Source organism: Centropristis striata, chromosome 6, assembly GCF_030273125.1.
Source record: "Centropristis striata isolate RG_2023a ecotype Rhode Island chromosome 6, C.striata_1.0, whole genome shotgun sequence".
NCBI lineage: Eukaryota > Metazoa > Chordata > Actinopteri > Perciformes > Serranidae > Centropristis > Centropristis striata.
Window position 1 is genome coordinate 31,849,081 of NC_081522.1, and position 24,280 is coordinate 31,873,360.

At 35.7% G+C, this 24,280-nt stretch overlaps 1 protein-coding gene across 1 annotated transcript; it reads left to right on the top strand.

The window, feature by feature from the left end:
• The first annotated feature begins 167 nt into the window (after nt 1-167).
• exoc3l1 (exocyst complex component 3-like 1) lies at nt 168-22,500 on the top strand. The gene is made up of 15 exons (XM_059335842.1): nt 168-310; nt 6,926-7,101; nt 7,178-7,397; nt 8,320-8,532; nt 9,900-10,102; nt 11,147-11,365; nt 12,956-13,026; nt 14,587-14,704; nt 15,486-15,611; nt 16,949-17,049; nt 17,150-17,266; nt 17,989-18,259; nt 19,172-19,327; nt 20,513-20,646; nt 22,021-22,500. The coding sequence occupies exons 1-15, from the start codon at nt 268-270 to the stop codon at nt 22,205-22,207; spliced, it is 2,355 nt and encodes a 784-aa protein (XP_059191825.1). The 5' UTR covers nt 168-267; the 3' UTR covers nt 22,208-22,500.
• The last annotated feature ends 1,780 nt before the right edge of the window (nt 22,501-24,280 follow it).

Genomic DNA, 24,280 nt, shown 5'->3' on the forward strand with positions numbered 1-24,280 from the left:
CCCCCAGCTCCCTCCCTCCCTCCCTTTCCTGCCGACCTCTCAGCAGAGGATGTGTCTGGGAGAGAGTGTGTGAGGGGGGAAAAGAGGAAAAGCCGTCAATAGAATGGATATGTGCCCTCTCTTTGCTCGTTCTCCTTCTCCTCTGTCTCATCTCTGTCTCTCTTCACCCTCCTCTGCTAGCTCTGCTGCACCCTGGCCACTCTCAGCGCCGGCCCTCGGTCAAAAGGAGTCTCGTCGGGTACACGGGCAGCTAAGAACTGAACTTCAATGTCTGCAGGAGAGCAGAAGGATGGTGGGGACAAACCAAAAGGTAACTGGATGCAGAGACACACACTGTTTTGCCTGTTGACAACAATGTTAAAAGGCCAACGCCCACTTCTTCTAAAGTCTCAATAGCTAGAGAGAAAAAAGCTGTTTATGCCCACAGTGTTGAGATAAATAAGCATTTAATGATTAGGTTTAGAGTGATACTTTATATTTGTGAGTCAGCACTTGCATTTGATTACATGTTGTCAGTGTCAACCACTAAACACATTCAAATTCATTTTCAAGTAGCTGATAAAACATTATCACCACAAAGTCAATTCAGTAGTTGTTTTGGAGCTGTCAATAATATCACATGGTCTTTATTAGCAGATGGAATATGTGCACTTATTGTGGAGTTGATCATTTTCATTTCATGTATACCTTAAAGACTTAAATATGATACTGTTAAGACTGAAGAAACTAAAATATCAAGGTGGGAATTAGGATTTCCAATATATTGCAGATTTATAAACTATACACCAGCTGTACTTCTAAAATTTTAGCTTTGGTGGTTCAATATTTAAGATACATTTTTTAAGATGGTCAAATTACATGAAATTAAATATCTGAAGTTCAACATAAATAATGTACATCAGAGTAGGGGTGGGCGATATGGGCAAAAAAAAAAAAATATTGATATTTTTTTTAATTAAATTAAATTTCCCCATAATCTGACGATATCCTTTAAAATGTTATTTCTTTACCAAAAAAATTACTGTTAAAATGTATAGATGGGAATTACCAGAGGGTCCACGATATGATTTTTATCCCGATACTTGAGTAATGATATGATATTATTGTGATTTTAAGCATTTTGCGATATGGTGAGTATTGCGATACAATATATTACGATTTAACTGTTTAACTGCATTTTGTGTCCACAAAAATAAATTCTATCAAGAATTGTTTTATCAAGAGAAAATTCTCAGTCTATTCATCTCACTTCAGTATTTTTATTTCAGTCAAACCCACAGACTGACCAATGAAGGATAGGGATATTTAGCTTAGCTTGGCTGTAACTGAAGTGTTAAAAATCATTATTATAGACTTTGCAGTAGAGTGCTGATATCTAGACATTTTCCATGGTTTTCTTGATAATAACCAAAATCATATCAAGAAAACCATGGAAAATGTCTCTATCAGCTCTTAAATTAAACTCTTATGAGCTGCTTTTGTTGTTATCACCAGACTATACATATGATCTAATTATATAATATAATAGTATATCATAATAAAGTAAAATAAAAAACATAGCAAGACAATCATGTCATTATTCGACTAGGTTACTTTTCTTTTAAGCACAATTTTTCTTTTAATTTCATCTTGTATACAGGTAAAGAGGATGAGCTGAAAGCCAGGTGTTTATGATTATTCCATATTAAAAAACCCATAATTCAACCTCATGGCACATTTAGTTCCTGTGACGAGTTCAGTGCCCCTTTAAATATGCTGTGTAAACTCTTCAGTATTCCATACAGCAATAGGTCTGTTTAGGGCTGTTTAGGGCTGCCGGCTGTAATTCCCGACCATGTGCCATCGTGACGAGACAGTCTGCTGGTTTCCATACCAACCTTCCCTCCTGACAGCACTATAGCGCGGTACTCTGTATTGTCCTCTGTGCAGTTGTTTCTGTTCTGCCTGTGCTGTTGCAGCACCAGCTTACATGACTCATCACTTTCCCGAATATGAGCTCTATGGTTTATTGTTTTTCCAGAGTTGCTGATGATGACATTTAGCACCCAGAGGAGGTCATGGGACACTGCTGTCTCCCTCCAACTGAATCTGAGACAGAGACAGTCCTGTGTTTCTAATTGGGTCTTCCAAACATCTACACACAGTCATACATGTGCTATTCTTATCAGGACCACTGTTGGAAGAAGTATTTAAATCTCTTACTTAAGTAAAAGTACTAATACCACACTGTAAAATTACTCCACTACAAGTAAAAGTCCTGCATTCAAAACTTACTGAAGAAAAAGTAGTGTCAGCATTAAACTATAATTAAAGTATCAAAAGTAAAAGTCCTTATGCAGAATGAACCCACTTAGATTGTTAAATACGATATAATTAGTATATATATATATATGTATGTACATATATATGTATATATGTATGTATATATATGTATGTACATATATATGTATGTATATATGTGTATATATATATGTATGTATGTATATATATATATATATACTATACGATATATATATATACTATATGATATATATATATACTACTAAACTTACTGAAGTAAAAGTACAAAAGTATCAGCATCAAAATGTACTTAAAGTATCAAAAGTAAAAGTACTCACTGGAATGGACCCATTCAGATTTTTTTTAATTTATTCATTACATTATTTGTATTGATGCATTTATGTAAGCAGCATTTTAATTGTGTAAACGTAAAGCTCATTTTAACTTCTTAAATTAAAAGTATTACAACATATATTTTCAAAAAATTACTATTAAAGGTTAAAGTATGTGTTATGTTGAATGAACCCACTCAGACTGTTTTATATATTATAAATATATTATTACATTACATATTACAATATTATTTGTATTAATGCTTTATTTAAGTAGTGTTTTAATTTTGTAAAGGCAGGACTCATTTCATTACTTAATATTCACAATATAAGTCTAATCACTTTAAATTGATCATATTTTTCTGTTAAATCTCGACCTGAAAGGTAATTAAAGCTGTCAACTAAATGTAGTGGAGTAAAAAGTACAATATTTGATTCTAAATGAAGTGAAGTAGAAGTATAAAGTTACATAATATAGTACCTCAAAATTGTACTTAAATACAGTACTTGAGTAAATGTACTTTCCACCACTGATCAGGACCAAATCCTGAACTCAAGTGATGCATGCTAAATCTGAACCGTTAGAATTTTGTTAACACAATCCCTCAACTTTGAGCCCTAAAGTCACAAAGGACTGCTCAGTGCTGGTGAGCTAACAGAACATTACTCTGTGCTGAGTCACTAACCAGTTCATTATTCAGTTAAGACCAATTAAGATGTGTAATTCAAATGGGATCATTGTCATGTGACTCTGATTGCTGCACAGCTATCTGCAAAGAATCTGTGACTCAGGCTGAACAGCTTATCTCATTCCCTAAAGCTGCTTAGCTCACTCAAAATTGCCTCTTTTTTTGTTTTGTTTTTTACAGCTGATGTGGCTTGTAGCTCAACAGTGAACATTGATATAGGAGAAAGTGGGAGGACTTTTGGGGACAAAATTGGAAGCTATAAAATCAAACCAGTGTGTCAGAAAACATTAAATATTGCAACACATGATAGTTCATATTAACAGAGAACTTATTCTAAGCATTTCTTGAAGCCAGAGCTGCTGAGGAGACAGAAATAATGAAAATTGGTGAGTTTGGTAAGTTTAACCTCATATGGAAGAGGCTGTGGTCTGGTGGTCAACCAAAAAGTATTTTTTTTTATTTCTCTGGTTGTACAGTTTGAGGTTTGATAAACCCTACAATTTTTCCAAGTACTCATCAACTTGAGAATAAGCCGCAGAAAATTCTGATCGAACATTGTTTCCCTATGAAAATTGTACAGCTGAGGTGGTAAACCGTGCACATCCTTAAGTTTCTGGTCTGATAATAAATCTAGTTAATAGATTAGATTAGATTTGATATTCCTTTTTTAGTCCAACAATGGGGACATTTTCAGTGCAGCAAAAATAGAAAGAAGTGTCAATAAAATAACAATAAATGGAAACAAGCAAGCAACAAGAAGAAATATAAAGCTAGGTATTAAGGTATTAACACTCTAAACAATAATATCAGGGTTCCTACGGGTGCTTGAAATCCTTGAAAAAGTTTAAATTTAAATGTTGTATTTTCAAGGTTTAAAAAGTGCTTGGGTTTTGGATAAAGTGCTTGTAAATGCTTGAAATTCTTACTGTATTTCTCTTGCAATCTGACTATATCCATCTATAGACTATAGATAATCACATGTTCAATGTAAAAAATAATGAATAGCCTATCTGAAATGAAGTCCGTTCCTCCTAAAAGTGTAATGCCATCACTGTTGGTATGGTTCAGTGAAATCTCCCCCTTTTAGTATGTAAGTATTCATCTAAAACATGCAATTTACAACAGGTGTATGATACTGGAAAAGCTTGAAAACTAACCTTGAAAGTCCTTGAAAAATGCTTGAATTTGACCACTGCTAAAGTGTACGAACCCTGTAATATAAAATTAGAAACAGTATACACAATAACAGACAGCTTAAAATTGCACTAGATGACTCCATAACCTCACAGATTCATAAATATGTGTCATTTGCAGTCTAAAATATCCCCTCTACTCTTTCCTAATAACTTTACTTCATAGAAGAGTATGCATTTCATTAAGTGGGCTATGTTTCGGGGGCAGCTTCCTCCCTCTGCAGTAAAGCCCTGCAGAACACCAGAGCCTTGTCTCTGTCACAGTGTAAGTAAGTAAGTGAGTAAGTAAAGTTTATTTATATAGCATTTTTCACAGATAAAATCACAAAGAAATAAATAAGATAGGGGAACATAAGACAATTAAAACACAGTTAAAACACAATGAAACATAAAAAAATATAAAATAATATGTACAATGCATGGTGGCACAGTGTGAAGGAATCATAGTGGATTCTCAGGCAGAAACCCTTAATAGCCACTGAGAAGTGAGTTCACATTGTTGAATATGATTGCTGCGGCAGATGTGCCTTCACTAGACTAAACAGGGAACTAAGCAGTGGTGGAAAGTAACTAAGTACATTTACTCAAATACTGTACAATTTTGAGGTACTTGTACTTTACTTGAGAATTTCCATTTTATATAGCTTTTTACTTTTACTCCACTACATTTAGCTGCCAGCTTTAGTTACTTTTCAGGTCGAGATTTAACATGAAAAACATGATGAATTTAAAGTGATTTTATTATCAAATCTCATTATTAAAACAGTTTATTAAGTAGTTGATGAGCCCTGTCTTTTCTAAATGAAAATGCTGTTTACATAAAAGCATCAATACAAATAATGTAATCATATATTTAGAATAGATTTTAAAAAATCTGAGTGGGTCTATTCTGCATAATTAGTACTTTTACTGTTGATACTTTAAGTACATTTTGATGCTGATAATTTTGTACTTTTACTTCAGTAAATTTTCGATGCACGACTTTTACTTGTAGTGGAGTAATTTCACAGTGTGGTATTAGTACTTTTACTAAAGTAAAGGAGCTGAATACTTCTTCCACCACTGGTACTAAGTGATGCTGCTGCAGTACTTGTGTGTTCTTTCTTTGTTTGTATTTCAACAAAAGCAAATATGGTGTAAGTTATTATGATATATCAGATCACTAGCCATACTAAATACAAAAAAATCTACATGTGTACAAGATTTGTAGGCTCACTAGCTGACCAACATAAAACACGGCAGCTGACAGTTTTTAATCACAAGCTGCATACTTATACCTTGTTATTGTTTTTGTAGTGGCCATCATTGTAATTATACATTCCCTGGAAAATGTGCTTCTCTGATATCTGAAGCTTATATTTGTAGGATCTGATAATTTCTTACTGTGGCTACTCCAGTGGAAGTATTACCAACAACAAAAAATAAATTAAAGCTATTTGGGCCTTTAAAATAGCACTCCCACACCACTATCAGACAACTGATGGACAGTTTTTAAAGAAGGATGAGCAGCTAATGCAGCCATGAGCCAATAGCCTCAAGCAGAGATGAGGAGTGTTCTGGTGAGATCAACTACTTTAAGACTACACCCAAGATTGTTTTTTTATTAAGGGATATAACCAGTAAGTGTGAGGATATTTACAAAAAAATGGCACAACCTTCCCTGGAACCACAAAATATTTATATAGTATATTTATCAGGGTTCATACGGTGCTTGAAATCCTTGAAAATGCTTGAATTTCAAGGTTTGAATAGTGCTTGGATTTTGGATTAAGTGCTTGTAAATGCTTGGAATTCTTACTGTATTTCTCTTGCAATCTGACTATTGATAACCACATTTTCAATGGAAACAATTATATGAACTGAATAGCCTATAGCCTATCTGAAATGAAGAGCACTCCGCCTGCGCCTCGCCTGCATCTTCTTGTTTCTGAGATGTTTCTTGTTGCTCTACCCTGTATCTTCTTACTGAAGGGAGTTTTTCAAATTCCTAGTGGATGTGAGGGGTCCTGAAGTAGCCTATTTGTGGGGCTTTCCTCCTAGTTTAGGTCATGTTTAGTTCCACCAGCTGCCGATTGATGATTTTTTTTTTTAGCTTACTTTTGCTCTTAGCCCCTAGATTCCCATACCAGTATGTTTTATGAGATTAGCAAACTACTTCTAGTTGTTAAAAGTGTAATACCATTGCTGGTGGTATGGTTAAGTGAAATTACCCCTTTTAGTATCGAAGTACTCATCTAAAACATGCCATTTACAACCGTTGTAAGGTACTGGAAAAGCTTGAAAATGGACCTTAAATGCTAAAGTTAAATGCTTAAGTGCTTAAATTTGACCACTGAAAAAGTGTACGAACCCTGATTTATGCATTTTTCATATCTGGTGTACTGCTCTAATCTACGACTAATAATAATAGTGTTTTGTTTTTTTCTGTCAGATATGCTGCCATTGGCTAAGGTCTGGCCAGAGGTGGAGAGGGCTGAGTGTCTGGCCCGCGGCGCGGCCCTGAAGTGGGCGTCAGGTGTTTTCTGTCGGCCCGAGCATCTGGAGCGACTGAGCCAGTACAGGAAGAGAGAGAGTCAGAGGACTGCCTCCATACACACCAGACTAAAGGTAACACCACAGACTCATAGACATGCATACAGACTATGATACAATATGACTGCTGACACTGCTGCTTCGCTCTCAGTCCATGGTCCAGTCGTACCTGGAGGGGGTGGGCTGGGGTCTGGAGCAGCTCCGGGAGGCCAGGGCCGAGCTGAAGGAGGTGTCGCAGGCTCTAAAGAAAGGGGGACTGGAGTCCAATCAAAACGCAGAAGAGGTGAAGTCTCTGGAGAGGCTGAGAGAAGTGTCCGTCAACCACTGTCAGCTGCTCGCTGCCGTCAGCAACCTGCCACGACTCTATTCTGGTGAGACGCTGCAGAAAGTCTTTCATTCAATGGAATTGTCCCCGTTGTGGGAATAACAATCAGTGGTGGAAAAGGTGAAATTACTCCACTACCAGTAAAAGTCCTGCATTCAAAACTTACTGAAGTAAAAGTACAAAAGTATCAGCATCAAAATGTACTTAAAGTATCAAAAATAAAAGTACTCGTTATGCAGAATGGACCCACTCAAATTGTTTTATTTATTCTAAATATATTATGAAATTATTTGTATTGATGCTTTTGTGTAAGAAGTGTTTTAATTTTTGTAAAGATAGGGCTCATTTACCTATTTAGCTTTAGTTACTTTACATGTCAAGATTTAACATAAAATTTATAATCAATTTAAAGTAATTAGATTTTTTTTTAAATTAAATCTCATAACAGTATATTGTCATCTAAATGTAGTGGAGTAAAAAGAACAATATTTGCCTCTAAATGTAGTTGAGTAGAAGTATAAAGTTACATAAAATGGAAGTACTCAAGTAAAGTACAAATACCTCAAAATTTTTCATAATACCATACCAGATTTTTTTTAATGATATTCGGCCAAGTAAAACCGGAGATAATGTCAAATATATTTAGTATAAAACTAGATATTATCCTCATTTTACCTGTTACATGTTATATTTGCATATATTTTAATATTTGCAACATGTACATTTCTGTGTGTGTGAAACATCATTTTCAAGATCAGATTTCTTTTTTCCTTTGTTTCTTTTGGGTTCAAAATTTTGATCAAGTAAGTCAAAGTTAAAAAGTAATTATCAGGACATAAAGGTAAGGTTGCGCTGAAAAAACTGATACCAACATGGCATGGTGAAGATCTTTAACAGATTTTTAATGGACATATTAGCCCAAGATTTCAGAGGGTTAAAGTCCTTCTCCTTGTCCTTGCTCTCTGCAGTGCGCAGCATGGTGTTGGAGACGCAGCGTTTGGTGGAGTCCCGGCGGCTCCTGGAGGCCCACGCCCTGCTGATGGACCTGGAGCTCTGGCAGGACGACATCCTCTGGCAGCTCCACGGGGCCGCCAGGACGGCAGGCAGCACGCTCAGCCCAGAAGACCAGGAGCTGGTGACCAAATACTTCTCTGGTGTCGGCCAGCTGGTCGATGACCTTGGTAAGGATATTCTGTACAGACACAGGGAGAGGTAGCTTCACAGTTCTCTCTTGCAATCTGACTATAGATAACTGCATTTTCAATGGAAAAAAAAAAATATAAACTGAATAGCCTATAGCCTATCTGAAATGAAGACCGCTCCGCCTGCATCTTCTTGTTTCTGAGATGTTTCTTGTTGCTCTACCCCGTATCTTCTTTTTTTTTTTTTTTAACATTTGTTTATTGATTTTTCAGTGACATAACAAAATCAAGAGATGACATTACGAGAGTCAAAACAGTGTCAAGTGTACCCTGTATCTTCTTACTGAAGGGAGTTTTTCTAATTCCTAGTGGATTCCTAGAGGGGTCCTCTAGTCGGCCTATTTGTGGGGCTTTCCTCCTAGTTTGGGTCGTGTTTAGTTCCACCAGCAGCCGGTTGATGATTTTTGTGAGCTTACTTTTGCTCCTAGCCTCTAGATTCCCATACCAGTATGTTTTATGAGATTAGCAAACTACTTTTAGTTGTTTAAAGTGTAATAACATTGCTGGTGGTATGGTTAAGTGAAGTTACCCCTTTTAGTATCGAAGTATTCATCTAAAACATGCCATTTACAACCATTGAAAGATACTGGAAAAGCTTGAAAATTGACCTTGAAAGTGCTTGAATTTAGAATAGAATAGAATAGAATATATCTTTATTGTCTGTTCAACAGAGCAGAAATTTGTCTTTCAACACGGCTATAAAAATTCATGCAGAACACACAACAATTACATGAAGTGAAATAAATAAATAAAATAAAACAACAACACTTCAGTAAAAACACACAACATCAATAAAAAGAATGAATGACGTGGGGTACAGTGTTACCGGCCACTATTTAGTATAGCGACTGCAGCTGGTAGGAATGACTTTTTATAAATGTGACCACTGAAAAAGTGTACGAACCCTGTAATGAACAATGCCCTAATGTGGACACAGTCTGGATACCAAAATGGGGTCCCCATGTCTCTCTTTTTGGTCGTAGAACCACATGGATTTCTTCCAGCTAATCAGCAAAGATCAGATTCTCAATATTTTGAGAAAAAAAGTTGCAAATTTACTAGATTAAAGTGGCACATCTACATGAAAAAAAAAAAAAAAAGTGGGGGGAAAAAGCAACTTTTTTCTCACAGATTCACCATTTTAAATCTCATGAATCTGTGCATTTTTTTTCACGTAAATTTGCCACTTTAACCGGGTCCGTATGTTGTTGTTTTTTTACACATTCCACAGTCCACATTCTGGCTGTATGTAATATCCTCCAATATTCTCTCGGGTTGAAATTTGGAATTTGCAAGTATTTCAATGAGTGCCCTATTAAGGGTTAACATCCACCCTGTGCCTGCAGGTAAGGAGATGTGGGCGGTGGTGAGCAGTGCTCTAGCTCTGGCCCGACAAAACCCCACACCCTTCGTATCAGCGGTGAGGATAGTGGAGCGGGAGGAGGCCCTGGACCAAGCTCTACTGGAGGAGAGAGGAGGGGGGAGCAGAGGGAACAGCAGGCCTCTGCCCCCGGGTCGACCCCGCTGCTGGAGAGCATGCTTCTTCCAGGTTAGTACTGAACATAAAAGTTCTCCTTTTTCTATTTCTAATTATATGTTACAGCATGGGTCTCAAACTTGCGGCCCGTGGGCCAATTGCGGCCCTCCTGACGATATTTTGTGGCCCCCACCTTGACATGAAAGTTTAATGTGAGTTTTATATGAATGGCACTTTGTGTGGAAGGTCCCTTTTATTACTTTTTTTGTCTTTTTTAAATAATTGTGTGTCCTTTTTTGGTAATTATGTGTCTTTTTTGATCATTTTGTGTCTTTTTTAAGTAATTAATTTTTTTCTGTCATTTTGTGTCTTTTTTGGTAATTTTGTGTCTTTTTTTAAATAATTTTGTGTCTTTTTTTGGTAATTTTGTGTTTTTTCAGTCATTTTGTGTCTTTTTGTAATTTTGTGTCTTTTTTGGTAATTCTGTGTCTTTTTTTGGTCATTTTGTGTCTTTTTTAAGTAATTTAGGTTCTTTCTGTCATTTTGTGTCTTTTATTAGTAATTTTGTGTCATTTTTTGGTCATTTTGATACTGCCAGTGTCCCCCAGGTAATTTGAGTTTGAGACCCCTGTGTTACAGTCTGTCCTGTCTCACATTTCCTGCCTTACATCAGTGGTGGAAAGTAACTAAGTACATTAGCTCAAGTACTATACCTAAGTACAATTTTGAGGTACTTGTACTGTACTGTGCTGCTTACATAAATGCATCAATAATAATAATCCAATAATATATTTGTAACATATTAAACAATCTGAGTGTGTCCATTTTGCATAACGAGTACTTTTAATTTTTATACTTTAAGTACATTTTGATGCTGATACTTTTGTACTTCAGTAAGTTTTGAATGCAGTAATGTGCCGCTCACTGCTCCTTGCATTGTGTGTTCTCTTGTGTGTAAAAAAAGGATGGTCAAATGCAGAGGTTGAACATCCCCATTGTGGGATTAATAAAGTAATTAACCTTAATCCTAATCTTTTACTTGTAATTTCATATTGTGGTATTAGTATTTTTACTGAATTAAGGTGTCTGAATACTTCTTCCACCACTTCCTTTCAGACACTAGAAGAGGCGGTTGCGGCACGTTTTCGCAGCGTCTCCTATCTGCACACTCGTGGTCCAGGTCTAGCAGGCCATCTCTCTGCTCTTCAACACGGCATCATGGCTGACCTGGCTACCGTGCGCCACCTGCTGGAACACTGTGTCCCGCCACACTACAGGCTAACAGAAGCCTACCTGAGGGCCAGCCATCGCTGTCTACATGCTCACCTGGCACAGGTCAGTGATTAGATTAGATTCAAATTTATTGTCATTGAACAGAGTACAAGTACTAGGACAACGAAATGCAGTTTAGCATCTAACCAGAAGTGCAGAGTAGTAAAGTGCTAGGTATTTACATCTGAACACAGTGTATAAATATAGTGCAGGTATGTAGGGGTGTGCCATATTGTATCGTTCATGATAATATTGGTATATTTTTTATGGTTAAAAAAATGCATATCATGATATTGGCAACATTCCTACTTCTTGATATAGTGGCGTAAGGTTAATATTAGCTAACAATTGAAGTTGTTTTAATCACAAAAAGCTATTTACTCTCTGTCGCTAAACACATGCAGCTTTCAAAATAAGAGCACAGTGTGTTAACAGAATCCACCACAGAACTCACAAGAAGACTGTCAAAATAAGATAAATAAATAAAACATACAAGAACCTTTATTCTCCTTTACAAAATGTCATTAAAATATGCCCCCGAAACCCCTAAATAGTTATTTTTATTATTTGCTCATACACAAGAGTCAAGAGTATTTTTTATTTTTTTGTATTTGGCAACTGTTGAGATTTGCACTTCTCACTACATTTTAGATTTTTATTTATTTATACAGACTTTAAAAAAAATCATATTTTCTACATCTTTTTAAGTATTTCGTAATATCGTCAAGAATATCGTTATCGAAAAATAGCCTGATATGTTATGATATTCTTTTAGGGCCATATCGCCCACCCCTACAGGTATGAATTGAATATGCTATTGGATATATACAGTGAATGAATATGTTATAGAAATCATACAGTAAAGAATGTACAGTAAAGCAGCAGTGCAGGTAGATGAATGTATGGTAATAAATAATCATAATCCGTAGCCAAGTGGCCGTAGGTGCACTATGATGTTTTTCACCAGTTCTTTCCATTTAATCAGTTCTAGTTGCATCATACTGTGTCATATTCCTCCAACTTGCAATATTCGAGAGTCAGTTCTTTCTAGGTCTTCCTCTTCCTCGTTTTCCAGGAACTCTGCCATGTTATATAGTATGAGCCAAGCTCCACTCATCACCATGACGAGTGACGTGTCCAAACCGTCTCAGTTTTCTTTGTTTGATGGTGTAGAGTAAAGCTATATGGTTTCCACTTTTCTGTACAATTTCATCTTAAACACTTCATTAGTTGGGTGTACTGCGTATCATAGATATTTCTAAAGCACTTCATTTTGAATGCATTCACTCGTCTTTCAGTATCTGCGTCTAATGTCCATGATTCCCAACCATATGTCATAGTTGATACCACAATGGCCTTCATGAACCGTATATTTGTCTTGGTTGTGATAGCTTTACTTTTCTACATGGTATTCAGCTTGGAGCTATTGCAATACGACATTTCACTTCTCAGATCAGTGATATGAGAAAAATAAAGCAATGCCGGACCATGTTAAGCCTTTGTACAACCCCAACACAACATTATGTTGAATACAAATCTTTCAAACCAGACACAGGAACTATTTCTTACGTCATTTTCTCTAAATGGAATTTATAAATGTATAATTTTCTTATTCAACTATTCCAAACAGTGTAAGTTATTCTTGTGGCCTAGGTTAGCTGCTGGGACCTGGAGAGTGGTGAAATCTTTGCTGTGCTCAACTGGGTTCTACACATCTACAACAGGTGAGATTCTCACAGTCTGTTATTCTCTCTCTGTTTATCTGAATGTAATTCGTTGCACCTTTGTGTAATGCGTAGCTACGTTTGAATCAAGGATAACGTACGTTTTGATTTGAGGTGACAAATATTAAATAAATATTAGATAAAAAAAATCTTATGCACCACCACTGTAAGATACTCGAATATTAGATAAAAAAAAATCTTATGCACCACCACTGTAAGATACTCGAAAAACACAATCTACTCTCCTTCCAAAACATATTTGAACTAGCTAACCTCACCCTGATTTACAAAATTTTGAACAATGCAGCCCCTGGACCACTAGATAAATTCTTCAACAAAACCCGCAATAATCTAAGAAGCGGCACTCAGGGAAACTGCGCCTTACCCGCCAAAAATACCACCTTCGGCCAGAACTCGCTCTCTTTCGCAGGCCCAAAACTCTGGAATAATCTGCCACAGTATGTTAAAACTATGAATCTTGCCAGCTTCTCGGATGCAATCAAACAGCTTCTGATAGGAAACCAATTATGCCGGCACTAGAATCCGTCAGAGCACCCCCCGCTAGCCACGGATAGTGGAGACAACATAACTTGTTGAAAGGTCACAGTTGCACTGACGCCACCAACGTACTTACCTTGATGAGGCCGGTACAACTCTCAACAAGGTATTTTAACATATTTTAACTAGGTTTTAACCAAGGCCCTCGCACGGCAGGAGTGCAAGTTAGTCTTTTTATCTTTTCTTATTAGAAAATAAAAATAATAATAATATGTTTATGTGCATATATATATATATATATATATGTATTCAGCTGTGTGTATACATGTGTATATATGTACTCTACGGACAGCCGGGTGAAATGTAGAGATTCTGCTAAACCTGTTATGTACAACCATCTTCGCATATCTCATGTTCCATGTTGAAATGTCTAATGGCTCTGTACTGTCTGTCCTAAAATAAAATTCATTCATTCATTCATTCATTCAAATCAACAACTCAGACTCATTTTATAAGATATTTGCTCTTCACTTACTTAAAAGTTGTTCAACATGAACTTGAACATCACTTTGACTCAGTAGGGTAAGATTCTTACTGAACATTTCATTTCAAATGTAACCGATTAACTCCAATACACACTTTCTCGTACGTTTTTCATATATTTTACCCTTTAAAAAAAACACTTACCATCTGTTGTGAAATGTAATCTAACTACTACTTTCCAAAAAGCTGTGCAGAGCTACATTAAGTTATATTTCCTGGTAAAAAGCCAATCATTGTTATCAGTGGTGAAAAGTAACAAAGTACATTTATTTTTTCACTTCTCTCAAATCTTAACTTTGTTCTTGTGAAATTCTGGGCATTTTCAACATCATTTTATCTGAATTGCTCATAAAACATATATGCAACTTACGACCAACGTTGTGCTACACAAGTAAAAAGTACATTATAATGATTTGCTTATCTTTTTATAGAGTGAAAATGTTTGTTTTGGATGCTAATGAACCTGCTAGATATTGTTAACTATCAAACGCTCAGCATCTGACAGTCTTGATTTGGCAGCTCAGACATGATGGGTCATCCGGAGCTGGTGGAGGAGATGGAGAAGGCGGAGCTGGGACCGCTCATCTCCACAGAGGGACAGCTGCAGCTGCAGAACAAATACGTGCAGAGTGTTCGGGTAGGTCCACCTCAAATATATATATTTCTTCTCAAGATCACATTAGGATCCTCACATCGTTTAGGCAATATTGGGTTATATTGGGTTGTGGAGGCAATTTCTGGACTATGGGGATGTGATCTACAAAGGTGCTGCTCCCTTTAACCCTTAGACCTCTGGACTCTGTATATCTTTCTGCTCTTAGATTTATTACTGGTGATGCCTACAACATTCATCACTGTATCTTATGATAAAATGGGCTGGTCTTCTCTGGCAGACAATTACTAAAAAAAGACACTAAATTACTTAAAAAAGAAACAAAATGACCATAAAAGGACACAAAATGACCAAAAAAAATACACAAAATTACTAAAAAAAAGACACAGAATTACCAAAAGAGACACAATTTTTTTTTAAAAAGACACAAAATGACCCAAAAAAGACACAAAATGACCAAAAAAAGACACAAAATGACTAAAAAAAGAAATCAGAATTACCAAAAAAGACACAAAATGACAAAAAAAAACGTAATTACTTAAAAAAGAAACAAAATGACCAAAAAAACCAAAATTATTTTAAAAAGACACAAAATTACCAAAAAAAGTAATTAAAGGAACCTTCCACACACAACACGGTAAAGTGCCATTCATATGATGATATCTGTATTGTTATACCAAGTACAGTAAGTGTGTGTGTGTGTGTGTGTGTGTGTGTGTGTGTGTCCGTGTCCGTGTCCGTGTCCGTGTGTGTGTGTGTGTGTGTGTGTGTCCGTGTGTCCTTGCTGGTGCTGGTGCTGTTATAGAAGAGTGTATCAGAGTGGATGAAAAAAGCCCTGCAGGTGGAGCTGCAGGACTGGCAGAGAGACCAGGAGCCAGATACAGACCATGAAGGTTTCTTCCAAACCAGCCTGCCAACTATCATCACACAGGTAGGCATGACAGAAAAAATAGACAATAAATGCAGGCCAAAAGGTGGCATCAGCAGATTTTTAGGTCTTTTAATAGTACAGAATAAAACAGTATCAGTCCAGACAACATCTGGAGAGAGTCCAGCTTGGTGATGATGTTGTCCTTTTAGTCACTTAACAATTTTATATATTTTTGGATATCACCATTAAACCTCCCCAGTTTGTTATTTATATTAAGACAATATAAGTTTTCTGAAATTGTATCTTTAGATATGCAAATGAGGCATGGACTCATTAAATATGCACACATATGCATTTATTTCCAGAACATTGGCTAACGCAAATTTCAATTAAAAAAAATATATTTAAAAAAATGCTGATATATTAGAGTCAAAGTTTTTTTACAGAAGGAAATATCTAAAGATATCTCCTTTTATCATTTCATGAATCAAAAAAAATGTCATGTTGTATAAATCAGGGTATGAATGATATATAGACAAACACTTCTGTAAAACCAAATGAATTTAGGAGAAATCTAGAGATGCAAATGGATAAAATATGAACCTAATTGTTTGTTTTGGATGTTTTCTTCTCACTATTCTGAAAGGAGTAATGTTATGGGAGAAAAATAGCCCAAAACCTCAAAATTGAGCTGTGCATATTGGTCATTTGAGGCACTTGTACTTTACTTGAGTATTTCCCTTTATGTAACTTTATACTTCTACTCCACTACATTTTTAGGCAAATATTGTACTTTTTACTCCACTACATTTAGCTGACAGCTTCAGTTACTAGTTACTTTCTGAGTCAAAATTTAACATGAAAAACATGATCAGTTTAAAGAGATTAGACATTTGTTTTTAAATGATACCTCATAACAGTATATTAGGTTGTTAAAATGAGCCCAGTCTGTACAAATTTAAAATGCTTATTACATAAATGCATTAATACAAATAATGTAATAGTATATTTAGAACATATAAAACAATCTGAGTGGGTCCATTCTGCACAATTTGATGCTGATACTTTTCTACTTTTACTTCAGTAAGTTTTGAATGCAGGACTTTTACTGTAGTGGAGTAATTTCACAGTGTGGTATTAGTACTTTTACTTAAGTAAAGGATCTGAATACACTGTTTGAAAAAGAAATCATGCACTTGTTGTGCCTTTAAATTGAATGAGCAAAAAAATCATCTGCCACTTCTCCTTTTACACCTGCCTGAAGCACTTTAATCACCTTTCAGCATCACAGTGTCAAATCACCTGCCTAACACCACCTTGGTGCTGTGGTACTGTGGATTTTGTCAGTCAGTGTATGTGATGTGGATGTGTTTTGTGTGTTTGTGGGGCTGTGGTAGATGCTGGAGGAGAACGCCCGGGTAGCTCTGATGATCGGAGAGTCCCTCAGAGATCAGACGATCCAGATGGGACTCTATGAGATGGAGAACCTCCTGAACAGGTGTGTGCTCATGCAAGTTGCGTTTTTTTCAATACATTGTATGGGCATTGGCAAGTCTTCACTTTCACCCTTTTATTTACACTCTGTTCATTCACGTCAGGTTTCGAGAAGCTCTGGTGGAATTAGGGAAGGAGCATCGCAGGGATCCGAGCAACAACAAAAACAAGTTCTACCTCCACTACCTGCTGGCCTCCATCAGCAACTGCATCATCCTCAAGTGAGACAATATTGAATAGAATAGTTTAACCCTCCTGTTATGTTAATGTTTGTGGCTCAATTTGACCTGAGGCATGTTAAATTATCCAAAAGTGTCAGAAACCAAAAAAAATCCCAATACACATTGTTTATATTTCATCATTAACTCCATTAATAACCATTTCAATCAATATTTAGTGCAGTGTTGTTCTTTACCTTTCACAGATAATAATAATAATAATAATAATAACTTTATTTATATAGATCATGGTTCAATGAGGATAATTCACCCGTTTTGCATTTAAAAAATGCATGTTAAAACTTTTTTTTTTATGTACATTGGAAAGACCTACAAATAAAATACAATGGTTTTAAATGACATTGAAATGTGAAATTAACCATTTTCACTTTATATTTTGATTACACTTATTAAGCCAAGCAGAAGAAGTTTCATCCCAAAAAAATGCTATTTTTTTTAGATTTTAAAAAGTTTTAACATGCATTTCTTATGAAAAACAAGTGATTTATCTTCATTGAACCATGACCTGTGAGAGGTGAAGAACACCATTGCACACTTTTGGATAATTTAACATGCCCTGAGTCAAACTGACCCACGAACATTATTGATGTTCCTGAGAAACGAACATAACAGGAGGGTTAAGTGGTCTTCCCATCGAAGCAAATTACAAGAATTGGCTAATTAAAAGCTAAAAAATAACACAGTGTCCGTTGCATTTGCTACAGAAAGTCCACAGAGAGCCTGCAGCAGCAGCAGTCGTCCCGCTCGGCAGGACAGTTCTCTCGGACTCCTCCCAACCCTCTGGCAGCTCTGGACCGAGCAGTGAGACGGGCGTGTCGCCTGGTGATGGATCGGCTCCTGCTGGACCTTCAGCCGTACCTGCCGAGCCTGTTGACCCGACCCTGGCTGGTTCAGGGAGACCCGACCCCGAAGCTCTGCCGTGTCCTGGAGCGTCACCTGGAGCTGTATATTCGTGTTCGACCGCCCTGCAGACAGGTCACAGCTTTACTCTGTCCTCTTTCTGTCCTCTGTGTAGGTTGGATTTTAGCAGTGGTGGAAAAAGTATTCAGATCCCTTACTTAAGTAAAAGTAGTAATACCACACTGTGAAATTTCTCCACTACAAGTAAAAGTCCTGCATTCAAAACTTACTGAAGTAAAAGTATAAAAGTACCAGCATCAAAATGTACTTAAAGTATCAAAATTTTACTAATGTATTTTATGTCATACAACAAAATACAAATATCTCTTAAGCTTGTGTTAACCTTATTTCAGGCATCTAACCACCAACCCAATTTTTGGTAATTTTGTGTCTTTTTTAATAATTGTGTGTCTTTTTTAATCATTTTGTGTCTTTTTTTAATCATTTTGTGTCTTTTTTGGTAATTCTGTGTCTTTTTTTGGTAATTTTGTGTCTTTATTAAATAATTTTGTGTCTTTTTTTGTCATTTTGTTTCTTTTTTAAGTAATTTAGTTTTTTTCTGTCATCTTGTGTCTTTTTTGGTCATTTGTGTCTTTTTTAATAATTGTGTGTCTTTTTTAATCATTTTGTGTCTTTTTTTAATCATTTTGTGTCTTTTTTGGTAATTCTGTGTCTTTTTGGGGTCATTTTGTGTCTTTTCTGGTAATTCTGTATATTTTTTGGTCATTTTGTGTCTTTTTTTTAGTAATTTTGTGTCTTTTTTTGGTAATTTTTATACTGCCTCCAGCGGCCCCTAGGTAATTTGAGTTTGAGACCCCTGTAATAGATGAATATTTATCAAAACAGGAATTTCTAAAAAGGACTATGTGAATCATAAACTCAAAACTTTTTCCCATATTGGCTTGTAGAAGACATCATGTCCTCTCATTGATCTTAACATTGCACGTGTGTGTTCAACATGTCTTCTGATTGTTTCTGTGTGTACAGCGTCTGCAGGAGGAGGCCCAGTGGCTGATGGTGGTGGAGTACGTCAGGGCTCTGATGCAGAAGAGGCTGGTGTGTCGCAGCGCGGAGGAGAGGAAGCAGCTCGCTCAGCAGATGATCCAGGACGACCAACAGTTCAGGGAAATCCTCCACGGCCTGGTGAGGAACAACTGACACAGAGGAATACTACAGTGGTTGTCTGGGAGGGGTCAAAATTATGACTATATTACACTTTTATTCACAATAATGATTTATTTTTACGCTACTGTTTTGTCAGAAGTCATTGAAGAAGTAGTAGTAGTAGTAATAGTAGTAGTAGTAGTAGTAGTAGTAGTAGTACTAGCATGCTGTATTTTTGTGGAGAGTTTTATTGACCCATAATGGCTCACAGCTTAAAATATGTGTGAATGCATTTTGTATGAATTACACTGGACAGTGGTGGAATGTAACTAAGTACATTTAATCAAGTACTGTAATTAACTACAATTTTGAGGTATGTTTACTTTACTCGAGTATTTCCATTTTATGTAACTTTATACTTCTACTCCACTACATTTTGAGGCAAATATTGTACTTTTTACTCCACTACATTTAGCTGACAGCTTAAGTTACTTTACAGTATGAGATTTAACATAAAAAACATGATAAATATAAAGTGATTAGTGATTTTTAATTAAACCTCATAACAGTAGGCCTTTATCTAGTAGTTAAAACGAGCCCTATATTTACAAAAAAATAGTTGCTGCTTACATAAATGCCTCAATAATAAAAATCTTATACAAATAAATAAACAAATCAATAAATAATAATAATAATAATAATACATAAATAAAACACAATACAATACAAAAAAAATACAATTAAATACAAAAAATACAAATACAAAAAAATACTAGCCCCATGTACTGTAAGATAAAGACAAAACACCTAACTCCAGTAAAACAAGCTTTTGATGATTTGCCTTTTAATAAAAGGTTCATCAGAATGAAACCTCTTCTTGTGATGCATTAATACAAATAATCTAATAATATATTTAGAATATATAAAACAATCTGAGTGGGTCCATTCTATATAACTAGTACTTTTACTTTATGTACATTTTGATGCTGATACTTTTGTACTTTTACTTCAGTAAGTTTTTGAATGCAGGACTTTTACTTGTAGTGGAGTAATTTCACAGTGGTATTATTACTTTTACTTAAGTAAGAGATCTGAATACTTCTTCCACCACTGACACTGGATATTAAGACTTTTATTGACCTAAATTTCAAATATTCCCACAAACTATCAAAAGTAGTGATATCTCTTGCCACATATCAATCAAACTCGTGTACTCGTCCGCAGGAAGGTGAAGGGTCAGTACCTGAATTGAATCCTTTGGCCTTACTGCCCTTCCTGGCTGACTTTATCCGACTGAAAGACCCCGGCATGCTCACTCTGGAAGTTTCTGGACTCGCAGCCAAATACCCTGACATCAGGTAATCTGATCTCACCTGCTTTTAGCCCTGGAATAGCTGTTAAACTACCATAACTACCAAATATTTTTTATTTCTATAATTTAATTTATATGTGCAATATTCTCTGTGCAATGCTCCACATCCAACGGCTGACTCCATCTAATTCTATTTTTGTTTTAATTATTAATACTTTTTATATTTCTACTTGTTTATATTGAAAATTGTTAATACTTTATTATATTTTTTACTTGTTTATTTGCTACTACTCCTCTTATATTTCTAGTTTATACTGCTGTTTGCTATTTATTGGGGGGGTTTTTTGCTATCCACTTTGCTGCTTTAACTCTTGAAATTTCCCCACTGTGGGACTAATAAAGGAAATCTTAATCTTAATTTAAAAAAGATACACTAGAGCTTCTGCAGTCTTTAAAGACTATTTAACCCTCCTGTTATGTTGAGGGTCAAATTGACCCATTTCACCAAGTTAAAAAAAAAAAAAAAAATGGTTAAAAGTACTTTTTCATTAAAAAAAAAATTAAAAAATGTAAGTAGAATTTTCAATGTCATGTAAAACCATTGTAGGTCTTTCCAATGTACATTAAAAATGGTTTTAACATGCTTTTTTTATGAAAAACAAGTGAATTATCCTCATTGAACCATAATCTGTGAGATGTAAAGAACACCATTGCGCTCAATATTGATTGAAATGATTAGTAATGGAGTTATTAATGAAATATAAACAATGTTTATTGCCATTTTTGTGTTTCTGACACTTTTGGAAAATGCCCCGGGTCAAATTGACCCACAAACATTATTGCTGTTCCTGATAAACAAACATAACAGGAGGGTTAAATAAAGAGTATTTCACAAATTGTTACACTAATCCTTTAAAACATCCACAATATATGTAGATAGATATGCATGCAGTTGATGCTTGATCTTAGAAATTATATCACTTATAACAAAACAATCCCAATTCAAGGACCACTTACTATCTCTCTAGAGCTTTAAACTGCATCTTGGCCTTCATGAGGGGGTGGAGCTTGCTCAGTTGTCATGGAGACAGATCTGTTGACATGTAAACTCCGGAGCTATTAAGATTTCATCCATATATTTTTTTTTTTTTGAAGATGGTGTTATTGAAAGCTTTGAAATCAAAAAGCTGAAAAATATTCAATTCAAAGCATTGAACCACTTCAATATAAATTGATGAAATGGTTAGTAATGGAGTTATTAATGAAATATAAACAATGTTTATTGGGATTTTTCAGTTTCTGACACTTTTGGACAATTAAATATGTCCCGGGTCCAACAGAATTTTTGCTGTTCCTGAGAAAGGAACATAACAGGAGGGTTACTTTTGCTTTTCATGACCATGTTTCTCTGCTCCCTCAGTGAAGAGCATGTGTCTGTGCTGCTAGACATCCGTGGTGACGTCTCCAGGGACATTAGAGGAGCTGTACTGGACCTGCTGGAGCAGAGTGCTCCCGCTTTGCCTGCAGGATATCGGCCCATCTTCACCGACATCCTGGTGCCGCCCTCCACCCTGGCCTTCTGTCTGCCCACCGCCAAGTGTGCATGACATGGAGTGAAACTGAAACCTGAACTCAGACTTTCTCATTCAAATCAAATCAAATCAAACCTGGTTCATCATGCCAGGGTCCCATAGGGCGTTGTTACACTACAGTCATGGGGGGGGGAAATCATTAGACCACCCTTGTTTTCTCTAATTACTTGTTCAATTTAATGCCTTGTAGTGGAAATTTTCTCTGCTGCTGGTGAAGATTGAAATAGAGACTTTTGCCGGCCGACAAGGTTTATTTTCTTTGCAAAGAAAGGTCAATCAACACGTGAGTGGTCAAAATGAAGAAAGACCCTGAAAGGAAGGAAAACTGCCCCCCCCCCCCCCCCATCATCACAAAGCACATCACAAAGAGGACCTTTCTCGGTGTGAGAATCTCGTCTGGACATCACATTTGAGACACAAAGGGGACTTTGAAGTAGTGGCAGGAAAAGGGGAGAGAGATTTGCATCTTAAGTTGCTGAGATCAATTTTACTCTTACACCTGGTACAACTAAAGGTATATTTGTTTGGACACATATAATGATAACAACAAAAATAGCTCTTAATAGTTTAATTTGAGAGCTGATATCTAGACATTTTTCATTGTTTTCTTGATAATAACCAAAATCATTATCAAGAAAACCATGGAAAATGGATAGATTGTCCAAACAAATGTACCTTAAGTTTTACCAGACATCGTTAAAATTAACAAGAAATTAAATAAAAAGGGTGGTCTAATCATTTTTCCATGGCTGTATATGCAAGACCAAACAGCAGAATCCTGATGAATCTGTTCCTGCTAAGTTCTTCTAATTACGTTGATGGTTAACCTGAGGAATATAGGCTGCTAATTCATTACATTTCAATCACTTTCAGAATAATGTTTCATTCATTTGTTATTTGTGTCAAACTTGATGTTCATATTTTTGCATTTTTAATCAGATTTTTTAAATGTATTTATTGTAATTTATATATATTATTTCTCTGCCATTTCCTTTTGAGCAGTGTTTTCACCTTATTCTGGTTCAATGCCAGCCTCTAAAGCACATTGTAAACTCTGTTACATAAATGTTTAAATAAATGCTTCATGAAGAAAACTTCCATCTTGTAGTTTAAATATTACTATTTTCAATATTGCATTACATTCTAGCAGGGATGTGACATGTTTTTTACACGGTGGTTTAGTAGTAAGCACACTTTCCTCACAGCAAGAGGGTCGCCGGTTCAACTCCGGCCTGTGGCTCTTCTGTGTGGAGTTTGCATGTTCTCCCCGTGTCAGCATGGGTTCTCACTGGGTACTCCAGCTTCCTCCCACAGTCCAAAAACATGCACCTAGGTTTAATTGGTGACTCTAAATTGCCCATAGGAGTGAATGAGAGCGTGACTGTCTGTCTCTATGTGTCAGCCCTGTGATAGTCTGGTGACCTGTCCAGGTGTACTCGCCTCTCGCCCAATGTCAGCTGGGATCGGCTCCAGCCCCCGAGACCCGAGTGCGGATAAGCAGTTAAAGATAATAAATGAATGAATGAATACCAAAAGACATAGTTTATTGTTCACTATGTTAACTAGTCACTGTTTACTGTGGAAGCCCATATCCGCCAGTTATAAAAATAAAAGAGATAGTGAGATACAATGTCATGACTTTTATCTCATAATTATGACTTTTTATCTCATGACTTTTTTTATCTCATAAATATTACTTTTTATCTCATAATTTTGACTTTTTAATCTCATAATTTTGACTTTTTATCTCATGACTTTTTTTTCTCATAAATATTACTTTTTATCTCATAATTTTGACTTTTTATCTCATTACTTTTTTTTATCTCATGATTATGACTTTTTATCTGATAGTTATGTCTGTTATCTCATACTTATGACTTTTATCTCATGACTACTTTTTATGTCATAATTTTGACTTTCTGATCTCATAATTATGACTTTTTAAATCATAATTTCAACCTTTTTATCATAATTATGACTTAATCTTATAATTTTGACTTTTTATCTCATAATTGTCTTTTCATTTCATAATTATTACTTTTTATCTCATAATTTTTACTTTATCTCATAATGATGACTTTTTTATCT